The sequence below is a fragment of the Oncorhynchus nerka genome, linkage group LG17 (genome assembly GCF_034236695.1).
Source record: "Oncorhynchus nerka isolate Pitt River linkage group LG17, Oner_Uvic_2.0, whole genome shotgun sequence".
In the NCBI taxonomy this organism is placed as follows: domain Eukaryota; kingdom Metazoa; phylum Chordata; class Actinopteri; order Salmoniformes; family Salmonidae; genus Oncorhynchus; species Oncorhynchus nerka.
In genome coordinates this window covers 47,963,898-47,983,899 of record NC_088412.1, presented here as the reverse complement: position 1 = coordinate 47,983,899, position 20,002 = coordinate 47,963,898, and the positions used below count along the sequence as shown (strand labels likewise).

General features: G+C 45.2%; 1 protein-coding gene across 1 annotated transcript in view; it reads right to left on the bottom strand.

The window, feature by feature from the left end:
• Positions 1 to 1,248: 1,248 nt before the first annotated feature.
• Positions 1,249 to 20,002, bottom strand: part of LOC115145346 (leptin receptor-like) — an 87,683-nt gene continuing 68,929 nt past the window's right edge. Inside the window, exons 11-20 of the mRNA XM_029686846.2 lie at positions 16,359 to 16,588; positions 10,497 to 10,648; positions 8,691 to 8,844; positions 7,799 to 7,881; positions 7,314 to 7,527; positions 5,947 to 6,153; positions 4,280 to 4,363; positions 3,622 to 3,724; positions 3,062 to 3,137; positions 1,249 to 2,387 (exon numbers count right to left, since the gene is read on the bottom strand). Of these exons, the coding sequence (XP_029542706.2) occupies positions 1,551 to 2,387; positions 3,062 to 3,137; positions 3,622 to 3,724; positions 4,280 to 4,363; positions 5,947 to 6,153; positions 7,314 to 7,527; positions 7,799 to 7,881; positions 8,691 to 8,844; positions 10,497 to 10,648; positions 16,359 to 16,588 (2,140 nt within the window). The 3' untranslated portion in view covers positions 1,249 to 1,550. The remainder of the gene's footprint in view (positions 2,388 to 3,061; positions 3,138 to 3,621; positions 3,725 to 4,279; positions 4,364 to 5,946; positions 6,154 to 7,313; positions 7,528 to 7,798; positions 7,882 to 8,690; positions 8,845 to 10,496; positions 10,649 to 16,358; positions 16,589 to 20,002) is intronic.

Sequence of the window (20,002 nt, the reverse complement as noted above, 5' to 3'; positions counted from 1 at the left end):
GTAGCCTACAGCCTGGGTCTGTGAGTAGCCTACAGCCTGGGTCTGTGAGTAGCCTACAGCCTGGGTCTGTGAGAAGCCTACAGCCTGGGTCTGTGAGTAGCCTACAGCCTGGGTCTGTGAGTAGCCTACAGCCTGGGTCTGTGAGTAGCATACAGCCTGGGTCTGTGAGTAGCCTACAGCCTGGGTCTGTGAGTAGCCTACAGCCTGGGTCTGACAGCCTGGGTCTGTGAGTAGCCTACAGCCTGGGTCTGTGAGTAGCCTACAGCCTGGGTCTGTGAGTAGCCTACAGCCTGGGTCTGTGAGTAGCCTACAGCCTGGGTCTGTGAGTAGCATACAGCCTGGGTCTGTGAGAAGCCTACAGCCTGGGTCTGTGAGAAGCCTACAGCCTCCAACAATCACATGATGTTATTATATCATTCCACAGGTGACTAAGTCAATATAATGGTTCAGGATGGCAGCTCCTGGATCTCCTAGAACTGTCCGTCTGCAACCCTAACCTGTTTTTTACCTCCTCTGCTCTCTGAGTGACCGATAGCCTTGGTAACGGTGGAAGAGAAAATGCTTTTTGTATTTTATATTTCTCAGCGCGGACAACCTTCAACTTGTTCACCCGTTCTCAAGAAGTCGAAAGTCGCGGCCATACATATTTACTTTTGACCGCGAAAAATAGACGAGGGACCGCGACACACATTAAATATCATTCTGCCTTCTACAGCAAGGGATAATCTTCATTTTATTCAAAATGTACATTCTTCCATCAAATGTATACCTAGCAATAGCTTTTTCAATAGCAAATGGCACGCAATGAAAATACTTTTTTTTAAACATTTCGTAACACAGTTTCAAATACAGTGCAAACAACGAAGAAAAGCGACATTCATTTTTTTGAGGTTTCAGTCAGCGCAAGTGCCGATCTGAACGCTCCACAACAGTTACGGTAAATGTTCCAAAAGCATCCAAATTCACCAGCCATCAATGATGATCATCATTCGTGTGCCACCAGTCAAACTATTCAGTGCTGCTTTGAGACAAGATCCTATCACGTGCCTGTGTTGCGCTCAGAGCAGCCATTCCCTTTCTCTCTTTTTTTAATGACGTTCCCTTCATCACAGCATAATAGTTCCTGAAAGTGTGCAGCACTGGATAAAGGAGTCTCCTCTCCTCTGCTCTGATAGAGCTGGCCTTCTGTGGACTGAAGGTGCAGTGTAGCAGTGTGCCACTGTAGACAGGGAGGGAGCATGCTTATGAAATGGCACCCTATTCCTTATGATGTGGGCAGAGGCTTAGCACCTAGTAAGCCTAGCCCCCTCGGACACCTTGTCCCTGTCTTCTAAATTTCTGATACAAGTGCACTACTTTTGCCCAGGGCCCATAGGGATCTAAGTGCACTATACGATATGGGGAATAGGGTGTCATCTAAGACACAGCCAAGGTTCAGTGGCTGAACACCGGCCACGGAATATTGTCTATGTCTCTCCTGAGTGCTGTCCCTCCGGAGGGACTAAACAGCAGCATTAGAGTAAAACATTAGGCAGTACCAGGTCTTACAGCTAGGGGGTGCTGCCCTGTGCTTTGAGTGGCCTGGAGGGAGCAGTTCTGAACTGGGGAAGGTAGAGGGGGACAGAAATCATCCCTATCCCTACCACCGCCGCCTTGTCACTGGACTCACTAAACATAGAGTCCCGACACCCAAGTAGAGGGTTGGACTCAATGGATGAGCCCTCTCTCCGCAGAACCACCGCCTCTTTGAGCAGCATAGCCTCTGTGTTTTCCTCCCTCTTCTCCTCCTCCTCCTCTTCCTCACTCTCCTCCTGGTAGCCCATTCCCAGGTAATACAGGTCCTTCTCCTCTATCCCCCCATCCCTCTCTCCTCCCAGGGCCTCATCCTCCTGTTCCGACGTCTCAGAAAACTCCTCCACATAATTGTAAGAGCATGAACACTGTGGGTCCAGGTCCGACTCTCCGGCTCGGGAATGGGAATTCTCCAGCTCCCACAGGCCTCCGGGGAAGGAGCCGGAAATGTCCGAGTTGTTGGCGGAGAAGTTGCCCTCGTCGCTGGAGCGGCTGAGGCTGCCGTTCTGCTTGTAGCGCCAGCAGGGGTCATCTGAGAGCAGGACCATAGCATAGGTCACTGTCGACTGGGATGAGCTCTCCACTCTCCTGGGGAGATCTGGGGGCTGGGGGGTCTCCTCCTCCTCTAGGACCTCAGGCACCTCTAAGTCCAAGAGGGATGGGGTGGAGGCTGGGATCAGGATGCTGTCCTTGTCTGGGGCTGGGTGACAAGTCTTCTCTACGATGGTGGCCTGGGAGATAGTCTCTGAGATGAGGAGTGGTGGCCAGGCTGGCAGGCCCTCTGGTTGGCGGAACAACTGCTCCATAGTCTCAGCCTGGACAGGACCACAGAACAGTAGTTAGGAACACAGCAAGGTAACCTGGCCTGCCAACTGCCATAAGTAAGCTATAGAGTTCATGTAGTTTATAGAATAGTTGATCTAAATAGCAGCCCTACAGGGAGCCTAGTGGTTAGAGTGTGGGCCAGTAACCAAAAGGTTGCTGGATCAAATCCCTGAGTTAACAAGGCAAAGATCGGTTGTTCTGAGCAAGACCCACTGTTCCCCGGGCCACGAAGAAGTGGATGTTGATTATAGCAGCCCACAGAAACTCTCTGATTCAGGGTTACATTTTCGGAAGACACATTTCAGTTGAACGCATTCAATTGTGCAACTGACTAGGTATCCCCCTTTCCCTACAGGTGATCTTAATTGGATCACCATGTTGCAAGAGAACTTTTAAAAGGCTTCTGAAGTTCGTCATTTCCACTTTGACATTTCAGACTTGATTTTTCCTTTTTGTATCAACCCCTACAAAAATCTCCATGAATTATAATTCACATTTCCTGTTGCTGCAGTATTATTTTCCTGTTTTATCCAACAAGCTCAAATGAAGATCCTACATTTGTATATAGAGTGTTGCGGTAAATGTGCTGTGTTTTTCATGGTCGCTGCTATTTAGAGATAGTATGATTATATTCAAGAGTAAATGGGTTTGTTGTCCATCTCACCTTCCTGAAGTCCACCCCCTGGGCCCAGGAACAGTTGCCTGGGTTGGGAACATCCTTCCACATGAATTTCTTCATGCTGTGATTCAGACAGAATAGGAGTTAACAACAAGGCAGGGAGTCTCTCAGTCTCCAATCCAAAAACCTCTCTCTCTCTTTCATCTACCTATCTCTCCCTTTCCCCTTTCTCTCTCTGCCCCCTCTCACACCCCCTTTCTCCATGTCTCCCTCTTCGTCAGAACACATTCAGCCAATCGCGACAGTAATTGAACCCTCAGGACATTCTTTCCATTGTTGAAATGTCATGTAGACTCTAATTACATTCCTAATCAGTGTGTCTGACAACATTCCTCAGATCAATAATCACCACCTAGAATGACCACTTTAGTCTTCACCACCTACCCAGAGGCCAAAACCATAGGTCCTCTCTTTCTTAGTGACAGACCCACTACACATAGTATCTGTTATGTACTTATTGAGTAATGTCCTTATGTAACAGAATACACCACTGCTATTGAGCAGTAAACAAAGTGTTTGATCACTTATATGAGATATAATCTTACTGGTTTTGGGATATGACCAGGGTGACGAAGAGGACAATGGCAAGGAAAGCGATGATCATCCTCAGCATGTGGGCAGCAGGCCCCGCGTTGGCCCCCCTAAAGGCTGGAGGACAGGACAACCCCATGGTAAGGCTATCAATCAATCCATATTGGATCACATTCAGAGGACCGTCAATAAATACATATCCCTAAGGGATACGCTGCAATGTACATATAATGTACTTATGTACTACTGCCCAATATACATAGACTTGAAATCACTGGCCACTTTAATAATGGAACACTGGTCAATTTAAAACATTTTTTTAACTAGGCAAGTCAGTTAAGAACAAATTCTTATTTACAAAGACAGCCTACCAGGGAACAGTGGGTTAACTGCCTTGTTCAGGGGCAGAACGACAGATTTTTACCTTGTCAGTTCAGGGATTTGATCCAGCAACCTTTCGTTTACTGGCCCAACAAGCTAACCACTAGGCAGATATTACTTGTTAGATATTACTGCACTGTTGGAGCTAGAAGCACAAGCATTTTGCTACGCCCACAGTAACATCTGCTAAACACGTGTACGTTACAAATAAAATACCATTTGTAGCCTTCAGAAATATTGGTGCAAGGGTGGATTGTATTGGTTGTATTCATCCCTGAAGGTAGAGCTTACCTTTGGTATACACTGGCTCTCCTTCTCCATCTGTAAACACTGGATACAAGATGAACACATACTCCTCAGAGCCATAGAAATCACCTGGAAAATAAAGGCAGAGAACAGAGATGCTCAGATTAGTCAGACTGAAGCATGAAGTTGTACTGTCACTAGAGGGCGCCAGATATTCACAGCCAACAATCTCTCAAAGTGGACTGAAATATTCACCTCAATTTGACAATATCAATTGTCCTGCAGTGGTTGTGTGGGTTTATTTAGGCCATTCTAGATCCATTTAGAATGAAAATGTTAAATGGAACTGGGTGTTGCGAAAGAAAAGGAGACCCAGAGAGAGAATACAATGGCGTCGTTTACAATACAATGGGGATGGTTGCCGTTGTACGGCTCCTAACCAACTGTGCTATTTTGTTCATTTTTTCGCATTGTTTATAACTAATTTTGTACATAATGTTGCTTCGACCGTCTATTATGACCGATATACTGCTTTGTCAAGACAAGGCCAAAATCCCCATCACCAACGTGAAGAAAGGGGGGAGGAGGATTGGGTACCTTGTAAGAATTCCCTAACAAGTAGGTAAACCACCACTTCCCTTCGTATTATTGGCCAACGTGCAAACATTGGAAAACAAACTGGACGATCTACGATTAAGGCTATCCTACCAACGGCACATTAAAAACTGTAATATCTTGTGTTTTACCAACGACGACACCAGCATCGGCAGGACAGAGCAGCTACGTCTCGTAAGACGAGGGGCGTGGGTGTGAGCCTATTTGTCATTAACTGCTGATTCGCAGTGTCTAATATTAAAGAAGTCTCGAGGTATTGCTTGCCGGACGTAGATTACCTCATGATAAGCTGCAGACCACACTATCTATATTATTCGTAGCCGTATATTTACCACCACAAACCGATGCAGGCACTAAGGCCGCACTCAACAAGCTGTAAAAACCAGAAAATGCTCATCCAGAAGCGGTGCTCCTAGTGGCCGGAGACTTTAATGCAGGCAAACTTAAATCCGTTTTACCTCATTTCCACCAGCGTGTCACATGTGCAACCAAAGGGGAAAAAAAACTCTCGACCACCTTTACTCCACACACTGAGACGCATACAAAGCTCTCCCTCACCCTCCATTTGACAAATCTGACCATAATTATATCCTCCTGATTTCTGCTTACAAAGCAAAAACTAAAGCAGGAAGTACCAGTGACTCGCTCAATACGGAAGTGGTCAGAAGAAGCAGATGCTACGCTACAGGACTGTTTTGATAGCACAGACTAGAATATGTTCTGGGATTCGTCCAATGGCATTGAGGAGTGTATACAGTGGGGCAAAAAAGTATTTAGTCAGCCACCAATTGTGCAAGTTCTCCCACTTAAAAAGATGAGAGAGGCCTGTAATTTTCATCATAGGTACACTTCAACTATGACAGACAAAATGAGAAAAAAAATCCAGAAAATCACATTGTAGGATTTTTAATTCATTTATTTGCTAATTATGTTTGTTTTTTTAAAACGTTTTTATACTGCTGTTTACTGTCTATGCATAGTTACTTTACAAATGACCTCGACTAACCTGTACCCCCACACATCGACTCGGTACTGGTTCCCCCTGTATATAGCCTCATTATTGTTATGGAATGAGAAAGAGCGACATGAGAACGTACCATGTAGGTAGAAGACTTGGTCAGTAGGGGGGACCCTGGTCCACCTCTCCCTGCCCACTGTGGTCTGACCCTGTCTGTTCTGGTGGTTCTCACCCGACCACTCTACGACCAGGGAACACGGTACACTGCTGTTGGGCTGCAGCGACCACGACAGGACCACACAACTACTGTTCACACGGGACACACAGAACGAACGCACACACTGGCCTGGAGAGAGGGAGGAAGAGGGAAGGGAGAGAGGGAGGAAGAGGGAAGGGAGAGAGGGAGGAAGAGGGAAGGGAGAGAGGGAGGAAGAGAGAAGGGAGAGAGGGAGGAAGAGAGAAGGAAGAGAGGGAGGAAGAGAGAAGGGAGAGAGGGAGGAAGAGGGGAGGGAGAGAGGGAGGAAGAGGGAAGGGAGAGTGGGAGGAAGAGGGAAGGGAGAGAGGGAGGGAGGAAGAGGGAAGGGAGAGAGGGAGGAAGAGGGAGGAAGAGGGAAGGGAGAGGGAGGGAGAGAGGGAGGAAGAGGGAAGGGAGAGAGGGAAAAAGAAAGATAATAACATGTTTATATTTTCTGTCCGTGTCTAACATTTTCTGTTACTCTTCTTCTACTACTGTGTGTTTTCTGCTACTTCTGACATGCGAGGGAATTAGCATAATGATGAGTGTTCCCCTCCTGTCCTTGACTATAAAATAAACTGTTCAGCAGCTTTTTATTTTGGGCCCATTCGTAGTCAGTTTTCTTTTCTTCAATAGGAAACCTAATAGGACCAGCACTACTTGTGTCACAGTTAATGGTTTCCTCTCAACTAATTAGCTATTAATGAAAATATGAATAACAGGAGAACACACACACACAAAACACACAAACATCCCGGTGTGTCACAGAGACCTGTGCTGAGAAGAGCTCCATTTTACAATCAATTCCATAACAGCTATTAGACCTAGGAAGACGACATCCCAAGCCAGAGATAATGGCTTTTAGTCCACTCTCAGGCTTTTAACTGACATTAACATGCCTGCTATGTCTCCCTGATGACTGTAATGGCAGCACACCTAGCATTTCAACTGACGTACATGGCATGAACCAAAAACACCAACTAATAAAAATAAACGTGAAAACAAACAACAAGTTCTTAAAGATTTTCAAAGAAAATGGTATTTTCAGATACAGTGGGGGAAAAAAGTATTTGATACACTGCCGATTTTGCAGGTTTTCCTACTTACAAAGCATGTAGAGGTCTGTAAATCACATTGTATTAATTAAAGTGTATCAAATACTTGTTCTCCTCACTGTATCTGTTTCCAACTAGTAACTCTTAATTGACTGACTAGTAATCTGTGTATTGGGTGTAACAATTCTTCAGCCCTATACAAGTACATTCCCTTACGTTTTGGGTGTCTCTCCAGAGTCATGTTGATGTTCCTAGTGGAGTATCCCTGGCTGTTCTGAGCCTTGACCGTCACAGAGTGGACCTCCTCTCGCCACTCAAAGCGGTAGGAGGACACCAGGCCTATCCGCTCCTCAGTCACAGTGCCCCCAGAGGCCTGGTGCTGTACTACAAGGCCCTCCACACAGTAGGTTGGCTCCACTATGGGGAAATGCTATGGGGAAGAGTTTAGAGACTATCAAAGACTCTAATGAGGAATAATTATCCAATGTGCTACTTCCTTATACTATTTGATCAGACAAAACAAGACAAGTGTTGGGGAAGCCAACTGAATAGGTTTTTCGGATTAAACTACAGACAATAATGTTGTAGAAAGGAGGAGGCAACTTCACACACCTGTTCAATTAATGTAACTATTTGATGTTGACGTTTAAACCACATATTGTGCAATCTTTAATGTGTTCTCTGTAGGCTATGGACTGTACCTTGAAGAGAAGAGTGACGTTAGTCTGGTTCCTAGCTGGATCCTCCTGAAACACTCGCCAGAAATCAGGACCCTGGTCAGGAGCTGAGAGAACAGAACATAGATATTACAGCTCTGTGTGTGTGTGTGTGTGTGTGTGTGCACGCTCTGTGTGTGTGTGTGTGCACGCTCTGTGTGTGTGTGTGTGTGCACGCTCTGTGTGTGTGTGTGTGCACGCTCTGTGTGTGTGTGTGTGTGCACGCTCTGTGTGTGTGTGTGTGTGTGTGCACGCTCTGTGTGTGTGTGTGCACGCTCTGTGTGTGTGTGTGTGCACTCTCTGTGTGTGTGTGTGTGTGTGCACTCTCTGTGTGTGTGTGTGCACGCTTATGTGTGTGTGTGTGCACGCTCTGTGTGTGTGTGTGTGTGTGCACGCTCTGTGTGTGTGTTTATGTACCTATGTCCTGAGGCTTTAATTTTCTATCAGATCTAAACATCAGAGAAGCTCATATTAAAGTGCTGGCTGTAGCACTCAATAACAGCGATTAGACAGACACCACGCAAGGTCACTGTTAGATCAGGGTCAGAAAGAGCTTATACCACACAACAAACCATGGATAATGACGGGTTTGAAATGACCCATCCATTGTGGTTGTGAGAGTTAATGTGCTCTACATACACAGTAGGTCAGACTTGATAGTTGTGCTGTGCTGGCGCAATTATAAAAGAACTTTCAAGACAGCAGTTTAATTCCCCTCAAAAGTGTATTGCTGATGCGTTTTGTCAAAGCAACGTTGTCAAAACTGTTATGTACAATACATGTTATCTTGTTGAATAGATTGTTTTTCTTCAATGAGACTAAATTGTACAAATGCAGTTTCAATGACATAGAGGAAACGAAGACATACTGTACACACCTCTGCTGTTGTGAGGGGTGGTGTATAGAGTGTGGCTCCAGTCACTCCAGGTCCCAGACCTGTTGATATGCATACAGCGGACCTGCACGTTGTACACCGTACATACATCTGGTTCAGGGACCTCAGCCCACGACTCTGCCTGAGAAGCCAGTACCTGCAGTACACATCCCAATTAAAAAGCACATGTTAAATCACATATCCCACGATAATGTGAAACATTTTCCCCTCAGGGACGTTAAAGTCTATCCTATCCTATCCGAAAATATATTTTCCAGTGATTGAACTTCGATATCCGGCATAAACAGCTACATATTTATCCATCAACTCAAAAGCAAAATAATTTTAGGGAAATAGAGGTCTTAATAGATATGAATGTTATGTGACCCGAGCAAGCGAAGGAGCATTTTAAAATGGCAGGAATATTTCCAAGAATATTTCTTGTGCTCAGCAAAAAAGTGAGCACATTTTCGAAAGAAAAATGTTTTAATCAGGTAGGCCTATTCCTTTTCATATCCTTTTGGGCAATGATGCCACCCCCAGATTAGAGACAGACTCATTTATGCCAACCATCTGAGGCTCAAGTTGCATCCAGAATGGTACCCTATTCCCTACATGAGGGCATGAGGGTCCATACACTGCAAAATGTGAAATGTAAGCAAGCCTAAATATATTATATTGAGTGATATTTCACTTTTAAAAAATGATCTTAAATGATCTAATGTCATTGGCAGATCATTTATTATTTTAACCTAAAAAAAATGCATAATGCAAAAATGTGTCAAATTGTCAAGATATTTGACCTTAAAAGGTCCAATGCAACTTAGCTCAATATCAAATAAATGGGTCTTTATTTCAATATCAAATCATTTCTGGGTAACGATGAAGTACCTTACTGTGATTTGTTTTCAATTAAAACACTTAGCTAGGTCTGAGAGTGGTCCGAGTGGGGGGGGGGGGGGGGACAACTGAAAACGAGCTGTTATTGTCACGCCCTGACCTTAGTTGTCTTTGTGTTCTTTATCATTTGGTTTGGTCAGGGTGTGACAAGGGCAGTGTGTTTGGATTTTGTATTGTCTAGGGTTTTTTGTATATCTAGAGTTTTTTGTATTGTCTAGGGGTTTTTGTATGTCTAGATTTTTTTTGTATGTCTATGGGGGTTTTGTATGTCATGGGGGTTTTCTAGTCTAGTGGTTTATATGTCTATGGTTGCCTGGATTGGTTCTCAATCAGAGGCAGCTGTTTATCGTTGTCTTTAATTGGGAACCATATTCCTTGGTTTATCTGTGGGTTATTGTCTGTGTAGTTGTCTGTTTCAGCAGTTGTTTAAATAGCGTCACTTTTGTTTGTTTAGTGTTTCTCCGTTAATAAAAGAAGGATGTATTCAAATCTCCTCGTTATAACGAACGTGACAGTTATTGGCATATATATAGGCTTGTTTAGATTTCACTTTTTGCAGTGTAGGGCTCTGGTAAAAAAAAGTGTGTGAAGGGAATAGGGTGCCATTTCAGAAACAGCTTCAGTCTCTGTGTGGTTGCCCCTTATTTACCTGCCAGTCTGCCACCACATGTCAGAGTGTACCACTACCAGTTAGGGCAATAATGCCACTGTCAGATCAGAGAGATAGTAGATAACAAATAGACTCAATTAGTCCGACCAACTGATGCTCATGATGCCAGGCGATTGCACCCATTGCTCCCTCCCTGCCACTCTGGATAAGCTCAAGGCTGCATCTGAAATGGCACACTCCCTATTCCCTACATAGCGCACTACTTTTGACCAGAGCCCTATGGCCAGAGTCTTACGTACCTGCCAGAATGGATGGGCCTTGCCAGTGGAGAGGGCATAGCGAACCTGGTACTGCATATCGTAGAGGGGCAGTTCTGGGGGCACCCACGCCAGCCTCAGGACCCCACTTGGCATGCTCACTGCCTCAAGGCCCGAGGGAGGGTGGGGCTTCACTGGAGGGGGAGATGAGATGGAGAGGACAGTCATTATCTTGCATGGTCAAGCAGACTGACCACTATACATGTATATTTTTTAAAGGACTTATTATTATTGACACAATGCTGCTGTAGGTTCCTAAAAGCCACAACAGGTAAGAACATAAATGTAAGAAAGACCAGAACATCTAAAGATGGCGCCCTACCGTCTTGTATCGTCTTGTGAACTCCGACCCAACTTTTCTATTTTGTGATTCTTTTGGCTTTTAAATCGTAACTTTTTTTGCACTAAATGTATCCGCTAGAATTTCTTAGGATCGACCAGGACTAACCTCAATTCCTGATTCAATTTCGACTTTGGCTTTTTGTGTACCGACCAAATATTCAGGCTACCCAAGACGAAACCCTGGCAAATAAGAGAAGAGAGCCGGAGAGAGGGCGTCCTGGTGAGACTAAGGATTAGGGAAAAGCGGCCACCACTTCCCTCCATTCTATTGGCCAACAGTCACTTGATAATAAGATGGATGACCTCCAATCGCAGATTTCCTACCAACGGGACTCACATAACTGCAAAATTCTCAGTTTTTCTGAAACATGGCTTTCAGACAAGATATCCCCCATGGCTATCCAACTCTATGGATTCTCCATTCACTGAGTGGACAGGACATTGGATTCAGGGAAATACATAGGGGAGGGGTTTCTCTTCATCAACAACAAATGGTGTGCAGACTCTACCGCAGTTGAAGTCTCGACCTATTGTTCACCCATCATGGAATACCTGATGGTCAAACACCGACCCTTCTACCCCCTGAGAGTTTTAATCTGATATCATGACTGCTGTATATATCCCACCTTAGGACAACAACAAGCTGGCACTTGACAAACTGTACAAGGTAAGGGAAGACCCCCATAAAATGGACAAAAATGAATGCCAACTTATTGGCATTGTGTGAACTATATGCACAATTGCAAATACCACTCAAATGGACAGCAGTTCACCAAAACTATACTGCAAGTGGAACATGGCAAGTGTCAAACCCCAAAAATGGCGAGCGTGTTCCACCGTAGATTTTCATATGGCAAATGGTCACTAAGTCAGGTCCCCAGGGTGAAATTAAAAATAAAAAAAATAAAAAAAATCTAACATTTTAAAACCTAAAAAAGTGATTTTGGAATGTTTTCGATTACAAAAAAAATAGTATTTGTCAATTATACATGTGTAGTAACCGTATGGACATACATTTGCCTTATTTTATTGAGTTTGTCCATAAGGCCTATATTTTGTTCATTTGCAATATATGATCATAGGAAGTCGGCTTCCAAACCCAAAAGTCAGTGAACCATGTCAAAGGGGCGTGAGAAATGTCCAAATGCCATTTATACTGACCAAATGATATATATCACTATGTTAAGCCCTGAATCAACCTATAAGGTCTATTTGTCATGTGTCATGTTTGATCATAGAAAGTCATAGGAAGTAAGAATTTCTCGTAGATTTCAGTCTGTCCATATAGTAATGGAAAATCCCCCATTAAATACATTGGAAATGGACAAATGTAAACTGTCCATTTGCAATGTCTTATAATGAGTGTTTACCATCACGAATTGGACATTGTCTAATATACTGCAGAAATGCCCAATTGACTGGCTTGTTGAACTCGGGATAGACGAGCAGTGTTAATGGTTCTCCATCGCTCATTGGTGCAGTGAGAGAGAAGTGGGACTCTCATTTAAAAAAAAAGATTTTTGGAAAACGTCCAAAATGATGGATGGGCCCAGGTGCGGGGTGCTCCCTACCCGGCCATGGACCCCTTGCACCCCCCTAAAGGCATTAACTTCTTGCGCTGAGCCATGCCGGATCCGGTAGCGTAATCATAGCCTCAAGCTCAATACCATAACGCAACGTTAACTATTCATGAAAATCGCAAATTAAATGAAATTAATATGCTAACTCTCAAGCTTAGCCTTTTGTTAACAACACTGTCATCTCAGATTTTCAAAAATATGCTTCTCAAGCATAGCAAACTAGCATTTGTGTAACAGTACTGATAACTAGCGTAGCATTTAGCATTAGCATCAGCAGGAAACATTTTCACAAAAACCAGCAAAAACATTCAAATAAATCTTTTACCTTTGAAGAACTTCGGGTTGTTTTCAATGAGGAGACTCTCAGTTAGATAGCAATGTTCAGTTTTTCCTGAAAGATTTTTTGTGCAGGAGAAATCGGTCCGTTTGGTGCGTCACGTTTGGCTACCAAAAAAACACGAAAATTCAGTTATCCAAACGCCAAACTTTTTTCCAAATGAACTCCATAATATCGACTGAAACATGGCAAACGTTGTTTAGAACCAATCCTCAAGGTGTTTTTCACATATGTTTTTCACATTTTCAATGATGCACACTTCCAGGAACGATACTTCGCTCTCTGTATCGCATCGTAAAATTTTTGCCGCTGAGAGTTACGCACCGACGTAGACAAAGGACACCGGACAGGCCCCTGGCAAATGTAGTCTCTTATGACCAATCTTCCAATGATATGCCTACAAATACGTCACAATGCTGCAGACATCTTGGAGGAACGGCAGAGCGCATACGCTCGTTCACAGCATATTCACAGCCATATAAGGAGACAATGGGAAACAGAGCCTCAAAAATCCTGCTCATTTCCTGGTTGAAGTTGCATCTTGGTTTCGCCTGTAAGATCAGTTCTGGGGCACTCAAAGATAATATCTTTGCAGCTTTGAAAACGTCAGAGTGTTTTCTTTCCAAAGCTGGCAATTATATGCATAGTCGAGCATCTTTTTGTGACAAAATATTGCGCTTAAAACGGGCACGTTTTTTTATCCAATAATGAAATAGCGCCCCCCTAGCTTCAACTGGTTAAAAAACTTTTTTTTTTCAATTGTTCCTGGCAACCCGTTCAGATTAGTGCTGAAAATGCACTTTTTCCGAATATTGCTACGGGGTCCCTGAAAGAGCTATCGGACATAAGCTTAGGGTCCGTCTCTATGGGCTGAGGCGGTTTCAATGCACACAGTGTTGGGATTCTGGGACTTTTCTAAATGTCATAATTTTCACAATGTTCAAAATGAATGGAAGTCATTGCAAATGGACGAGGCTTTTCCTCGGCCTGAGAACCTTCTAGAGCCACCTAACTCACAGTGCACTATCGGCTTAAGCACTAGAACATGTATATAATGTTTCAGAGCTCTAGGTTCGATAGGTCCAACGCAGGTAACTATTGCAGGCTCTGTGTGTCTGTAAGCCTCACACTGTGTCACTCCCTATTGACTGTGTGTGTGTGTGTGTGTGTGTGTGTGTGTGTGTGTGTGTGTGTGTGTGTGTGTGTGTGTGTGTGTGTGTGAGTTCAGAAAATCACAGAAATCACGTAGAGCTCCGAAACCTGCCTTAACGGATTCGTCTGAACACGCCGCAACTGGATCTCTAACGTTAAAACAAAAAAACATTTCTTTAACCATCACCAAACGGACATTGAACGATTTCTCGTAAATTACGATAGTTAATGGCTGGTTCTTTTTATCCTTACACCGTAGGTTTATGTACTTTGACGTGAAGTGGACAAATTAGCGGTGTATTACCATTTTTGACCTTTAATCCCAGAAAATGGGCCTTAACTCAAAACGCACTGAGGCCATGAAGGCCATCTTGTTTCTGGGCTAAAAGTCCATTTGGCCAAACCTGTGCTCACTGAGTTTCGTCCTCTAAGTATTTTCCGTTTAGGAGAAACGGCCATGTCCGTTTTGGGGATGTTTTGTCCATTTGCAATAAGCAGCCATGGAATTTTCCAGTACAGTGTAAAAATGTCCCAAAATGTTACATTCTATAAAACAGAAATCAAATGTCCGAGAGACTTTATTTGATGATTTCCCGGAAGACCAGGCCCTGGGGATCGACCTGAGGCCGTAGTCCTATTTTATTAAACCCCACGGACGTCTAGTAAGGGACCGTACTTTTGCAATATGGAAATCCTCACCCCTCCTGTCTCAGCCTCCAGTATTTATGCTGGAGTAGTTTATGTGTCGGGGGGCTAGGGTCAGTTTGTTATATCTGGAGTACTTCTCCTGTCCTATTCGGTGTCCTGTGTGAATCTAAGTGTGCGTTCTCTAATTCTCTCCTTCTCTCTTTCTTTCTCTCTCTCGGAGGACCTGAGCCCTCAGACCATGCCCCAGGACTACCTGACATGATGACCCCTTGCTGTCCCCAGTCCACCTGGCCGTGCTGCTGCTCCAGTTTCAACTGTTCTGCCTTATTATTATTCGACCATGCTGGTCATTTATGAACATTTTAACATCTTGGCCATGTTCTGTTATAATCTCCACCCGACACAGCCAGAAGAGGACTGGCCACCCCACATATGCTTTCTCTAATTCTCTCTTTCTTTCTCTCTCTCAGAGGACCTGAGCCCTAGGACCATGCCCCAGGACTACCTGACATGATGACTCCTTGCTGTCCCCAGTCCACCTGACCGTGCTGCTGCTCCAGTTTCAACTGTTCTGCCTTATTATTATACGACCATGCTGGTCATTTATGAACATTTGAACATCTTGGCCATGTTCTGTTATAATCTCCACCCAGCACAGCCAGAAGAGGACTGGCCACCCCACATAGCCTGGTTCCTCTCTAGGTTTCTTCCTAGGTTTTGGCCTTTCTAGGGAGTTTTTCCTAGCCACCGTGCTTCTACACCTGCATTGCTTGCTGTTTGGGGTTTTAGGCTGGGTTTCTGTACAGCACTTTGAGATATCAGCTGATGTACGAAGGGCTATATAAATACATTTGATTTGATTTGATATGGGAAATGCCACTCACGTCCCTTACGTAGGCTATAAACAAGTACGAAACCATGCACTAAGACACGTGATGTCCAACTTCTATCAACACGTCTCCTTCGCCATTAGGGGCGATAAAGTCCTAGACCACTGTTACTCAGGTTCCCCGCAGGCCCCAGAGGACTGGATGATCTTGCTCTCCGACGCGAGTAAGGCTTTTAATCTGGTCAACGCTCGCAAGGCCTCAGGCCGGGCGGTATTCAAGCTTGGCACCATGGGATTGAACATCTCCTTCTGCAACTGGATCCTGACGGGCCGACCCAAGGTGGTGAGAGTAAGCAACAACACATCCGCCACACTGACCCTCAACACGGGGAGCCCCCCAGTGGTGTGTGCTTTGCTCCGTCCTGTACTCCCTGTGGACCACAGGAAACAGGGGGGTGCACACTCATCCACATCAATGGGGCAGCAGTGGAGAAGATCAAGTTCCTCTGTGTCCACATTACTGCTGACTTGATTGATTCTATTTGCAAGCTAAAAAAACATACTGACAGTACATACTTTTTTAAAAACAACACATGGATATCCCCAAAAAGTCAGACTTATTTCCATTGTTGTCCCTACGTAACATGGTACTCTCACAGCAGCACAATCATGAAGAAGGCACAGCAAGGCCTCCTCTTCCTCAGGAGGCTGAAACGATTTGCCCCTCAGATCCTCAGGAACTTTTACAGCTGCACCATCAAGAGCAGGTTTCTTCAAACTTTATCATACTTCTTGTGTGTTATTTTATTATAATCTATATTATTACCGTCACTGCATTGTTGGGAAAGAGCTCAAGGTAAAAATGTCACTGTACTGTTTTACACCTGTTGCATCCTGTGCACGTGGCGAATAAACTTGAAACTTGGAATTCCTATACTGCACATGTCTTAACTCACCGTGGTCCATAGGTGTGATGTAGACAGGATGTGACCTCGTGCCATTGTCTGTCTTGGCCTCCATCCATAGCTTGTAGCATGAAGTCACTCTGATTGGCTGCAGAGTGCAGCTCTTCACTTCTCTAGATCTGCTGGATACACACACCGCCTGTCTGACCACACCCACTGCCCCGCCCACCTCCTCCTCTGCCTCCGCCTCCTCCATGACATCGCAGGATAGGTCGGCCACCCTGGAGAATATAAACACACACGCACAAACACACACAAACACACACGGTCATTTTACAATCCTTGTGGGGACCAAACAATTGATTCCCATTCAAAATCCTATTTTCCTAACTCCTAACCATAACCCTTACCTAACCTTAAGCCGAAACAGAGGATTTGAGCAGAGTAGAGTGAGGACCAGATAACATTTTTTGGGGAGTGTCGGCCTTCTCTCCCCCTCCAACTTCGCTCTGGTACCACTCAGCTCTGGACAGCATTTTTTTTCCCTTTCATCGTTGTTCTTTTAATTAGGCCTATTCTGTTTTATTTAGTTAGCCCACCCCACCGCTAATGTGCAGAGATGTTGATATGAGTCGATCAAGAAATAGGTCACACAGTGTAATTGATGGCAAGAACACCAATTAGCCCAGCGGCACCGGAGACATTTTGATTTCTAAATAGGCTACCGTAAGAAAAGGGAGTCTAAGTTTGTAACAGTGCTTAAGTTGACTAACAACTGTGAGCGCAACAGAGCACCTTACAACGGAAGTATCTGATCATCAATAGATTAGAGAAAAAGCCATTTGTTTTGTAACACAGCGGCCGCATATCATCATGTAGGTCTTGTTAAATAGCCTACTTCAAAATCAAATGGTACAGAGTCACATTAAACCTAAACCTAACCCTAATCCTAAACCTAACCCTAACCCTAAACCTAACCCCTAACCCTAACCCCTAAACCTAACCCCTAAACCTAAGCCCTAACCCTAATCCTAACCCTAACCCCTAACCCTAATCCCTGACCCTAATCATAACCCCTAACACTAACCCTAATCCCTAATCATAACCCCTAACACTAATTTTAACCCTAATTCTAAAATAGCCTTTTTCCTTGTGGGGACCAGCAAAATGTCCCCAACTCTCCGGATGTTCATTGTTTTACTACCGTGTCTGAATCCTGGCTCAGGAAGGCCACCAAAAATTCAGAGATTTCCATACCCAACTATAACATCTTCCGTCAAGATAGAACTACCAAAGGGGGCGGAGTTGCAGTCTACTGCAGAGATAGCCTGCAAAGTAATGTCATACTTTCCAGGTCCATACCCAAACAGTTCGAACTACTAATTTTGAAAATTACCCTCTCCAGAAATAAGTCTCTCACTGTTGCCGCCTGCTACCGGCCACCCTCAGCTCCCAGCTGTGCCCTGGACACCATTTGTGAATTGATCGCCCCCCATCTAGCTTCAGAGTTTGTTCTGTTAGGTGACCTAAACTGGGATATGCTTAACACCCCGGCAGTCCTACAATGTAAGCTAGATGCCCTCAATCTCACTCAAATCATCAAGGAACCCACCAGGTACAACCCTAACTCTGTAAACAAGGGCACCCTCATAGACGTCATCCTGACCAACTGGCCCTCCAAATACACCTCCGCTGTCTTCAACCAGGATCTCAGCGATCACTGCCTCATTGCCTGTATCCGCCACGGAGCCGCAGTCAAACGACCACCCCTCATCACTGTCAAACGCTCCCTAAAACACTTCTGTGAGCAGGCCTTTCTAATCGACCTGGCCGGGTATCCTGGAAGGACATTGACCTCATCCCGTCAGTTGAGGATGCCTGGTCATTCTTTAAAAGTAACTTCCTCACCATTTTAGATAAGCATGCTCCGTTCAAAAAATGCAGAACCAAGAACAGATACAGCCCTTGGTTCACTCCAGACCTGACTGCCCTCGACCAGCACAAAAACATCCTGTGGCGGACTGCAATAGCATCGAATAGCCCCCGTGATATGCAACTGTTCAGGGAAGTCAGGAACCAATACACGCAGTCAGTCAGGAAAGCTAAGGCCAGCTTCTTCAGGCAGAAGTTTGCATCCTGTAGCTCCAACTCCAAAAAGTTCTGGGACACTGTGAAGTCCATGGAGAACAAGAGCACCTCCTCCCAGCTGCCCACTGCACTGAGGCTAGGTAACACGGTCTCCACCGATAAATCCACGATTATCGAAAGCTTCAATAAGCACTTCTCAACGGCTGGCCATGCCTTCCGCCTGGCTACTCCAACCTCGGCCAACAGCTCCGCCCCCCGCAGCTCCTCGCCCAAGCCTCTCCAGGTTCTCCTTTACCCAAATCCAGATAGCAGATGTTCTGAAAGAGCTGCAAAACCTAGACCGTACAAATCAGCTGGGCTTGACAATCTGGACCCTCTATTTCTGAAACTATCTGCCGCCATTGTCGCAACCCCTATTACCAGCCTGTTCAACCTCTCTTTCATATCGTCTGAGATCCCCAAGGATTGAAAGCTGCCGCAGTCATCCCCCTCTTCAAGGGGGAGACACCCTGGACCCAAACTGCTATAGACCTATATCCATCCTGCCCTGCCTATCTAAGGTCTTGAAAGCCAAGTCAACAAACAGGTCACTGACCATCTCGAATCCCACCGTACCTTCTCCGCTGTGCAATCTGGTTTCGAGCCGGTCACGGGTGCACCTCAGCCACGCTCAAGGTACTAAACGATATCATTACCGCCATCGATAAAAGACAGTACTGTGCAGCCGTCTTCATCGACCTCGCCAAGGCTTTCGACTCTGTCAATCACCATATTCTTATCGGCAGACTCAATAGCCTCGGTTTCTCGGATGACTGCCTTGCCTGGTTCACCAATTACTTTGCAGACAGAGTTCAGTGTGTCAAATCGGAGGGCATGCTGTCCGGTCCTCTGGCAGTCTCTATGGGGGTGCCACAGGGTTCAATTCTCGGGCCGACTCTTTTCTCTGTATATATCAATGATGTTGCTCTTGCTGCGGGCGATTCTATGATCCACCTCTACGCAGACGACACCATTCTATATACTTTCGGCCCGTCATTGGACACTGTGCTATCTAACCTCCAAACGAGCTTCAATGCCATACAGCACTCCTTCCGTGGCCTCCAACTGCTCTTAAACGCGAGTAAAACCAAATGCATGCTTTTCAACCGATCGCTGCCTGCACCCGCATGCCCGACTAGCATCACCACCCTGGATGGTTCCGACCTTGAATATGTGGACATCTATAAGTACCTAGGTGTCTGGCTAGACTGCAAACTCTCCTTCCAGACTCACATCAAACATCTCCAATCGAAAATCAAATCAAGAGTCGGCTTTCTATTCCGCAACAAAGCCTCCTTCACTCACGCCGCCAAGCTTACCCTAGTAAAACGGACTATCCTACCGATCCTCGATTTCGGCGATGTCATCTACAAAATGGCTTCCAACACTCTACTCAGCAAACTGGATGCAGTCTATCATAGTGCCATCCGTTTTGTCACCAAAGCACCTTATACCACCCACCACTGCGACTTGTATGCTCTAGTCGGCTGGCCCTCGCTACATATTCGTCGCCAGACCCACTGGCTCCAGGTCATCTACAAGTCCATGCTAGGTAAAGCTCCGCCTTA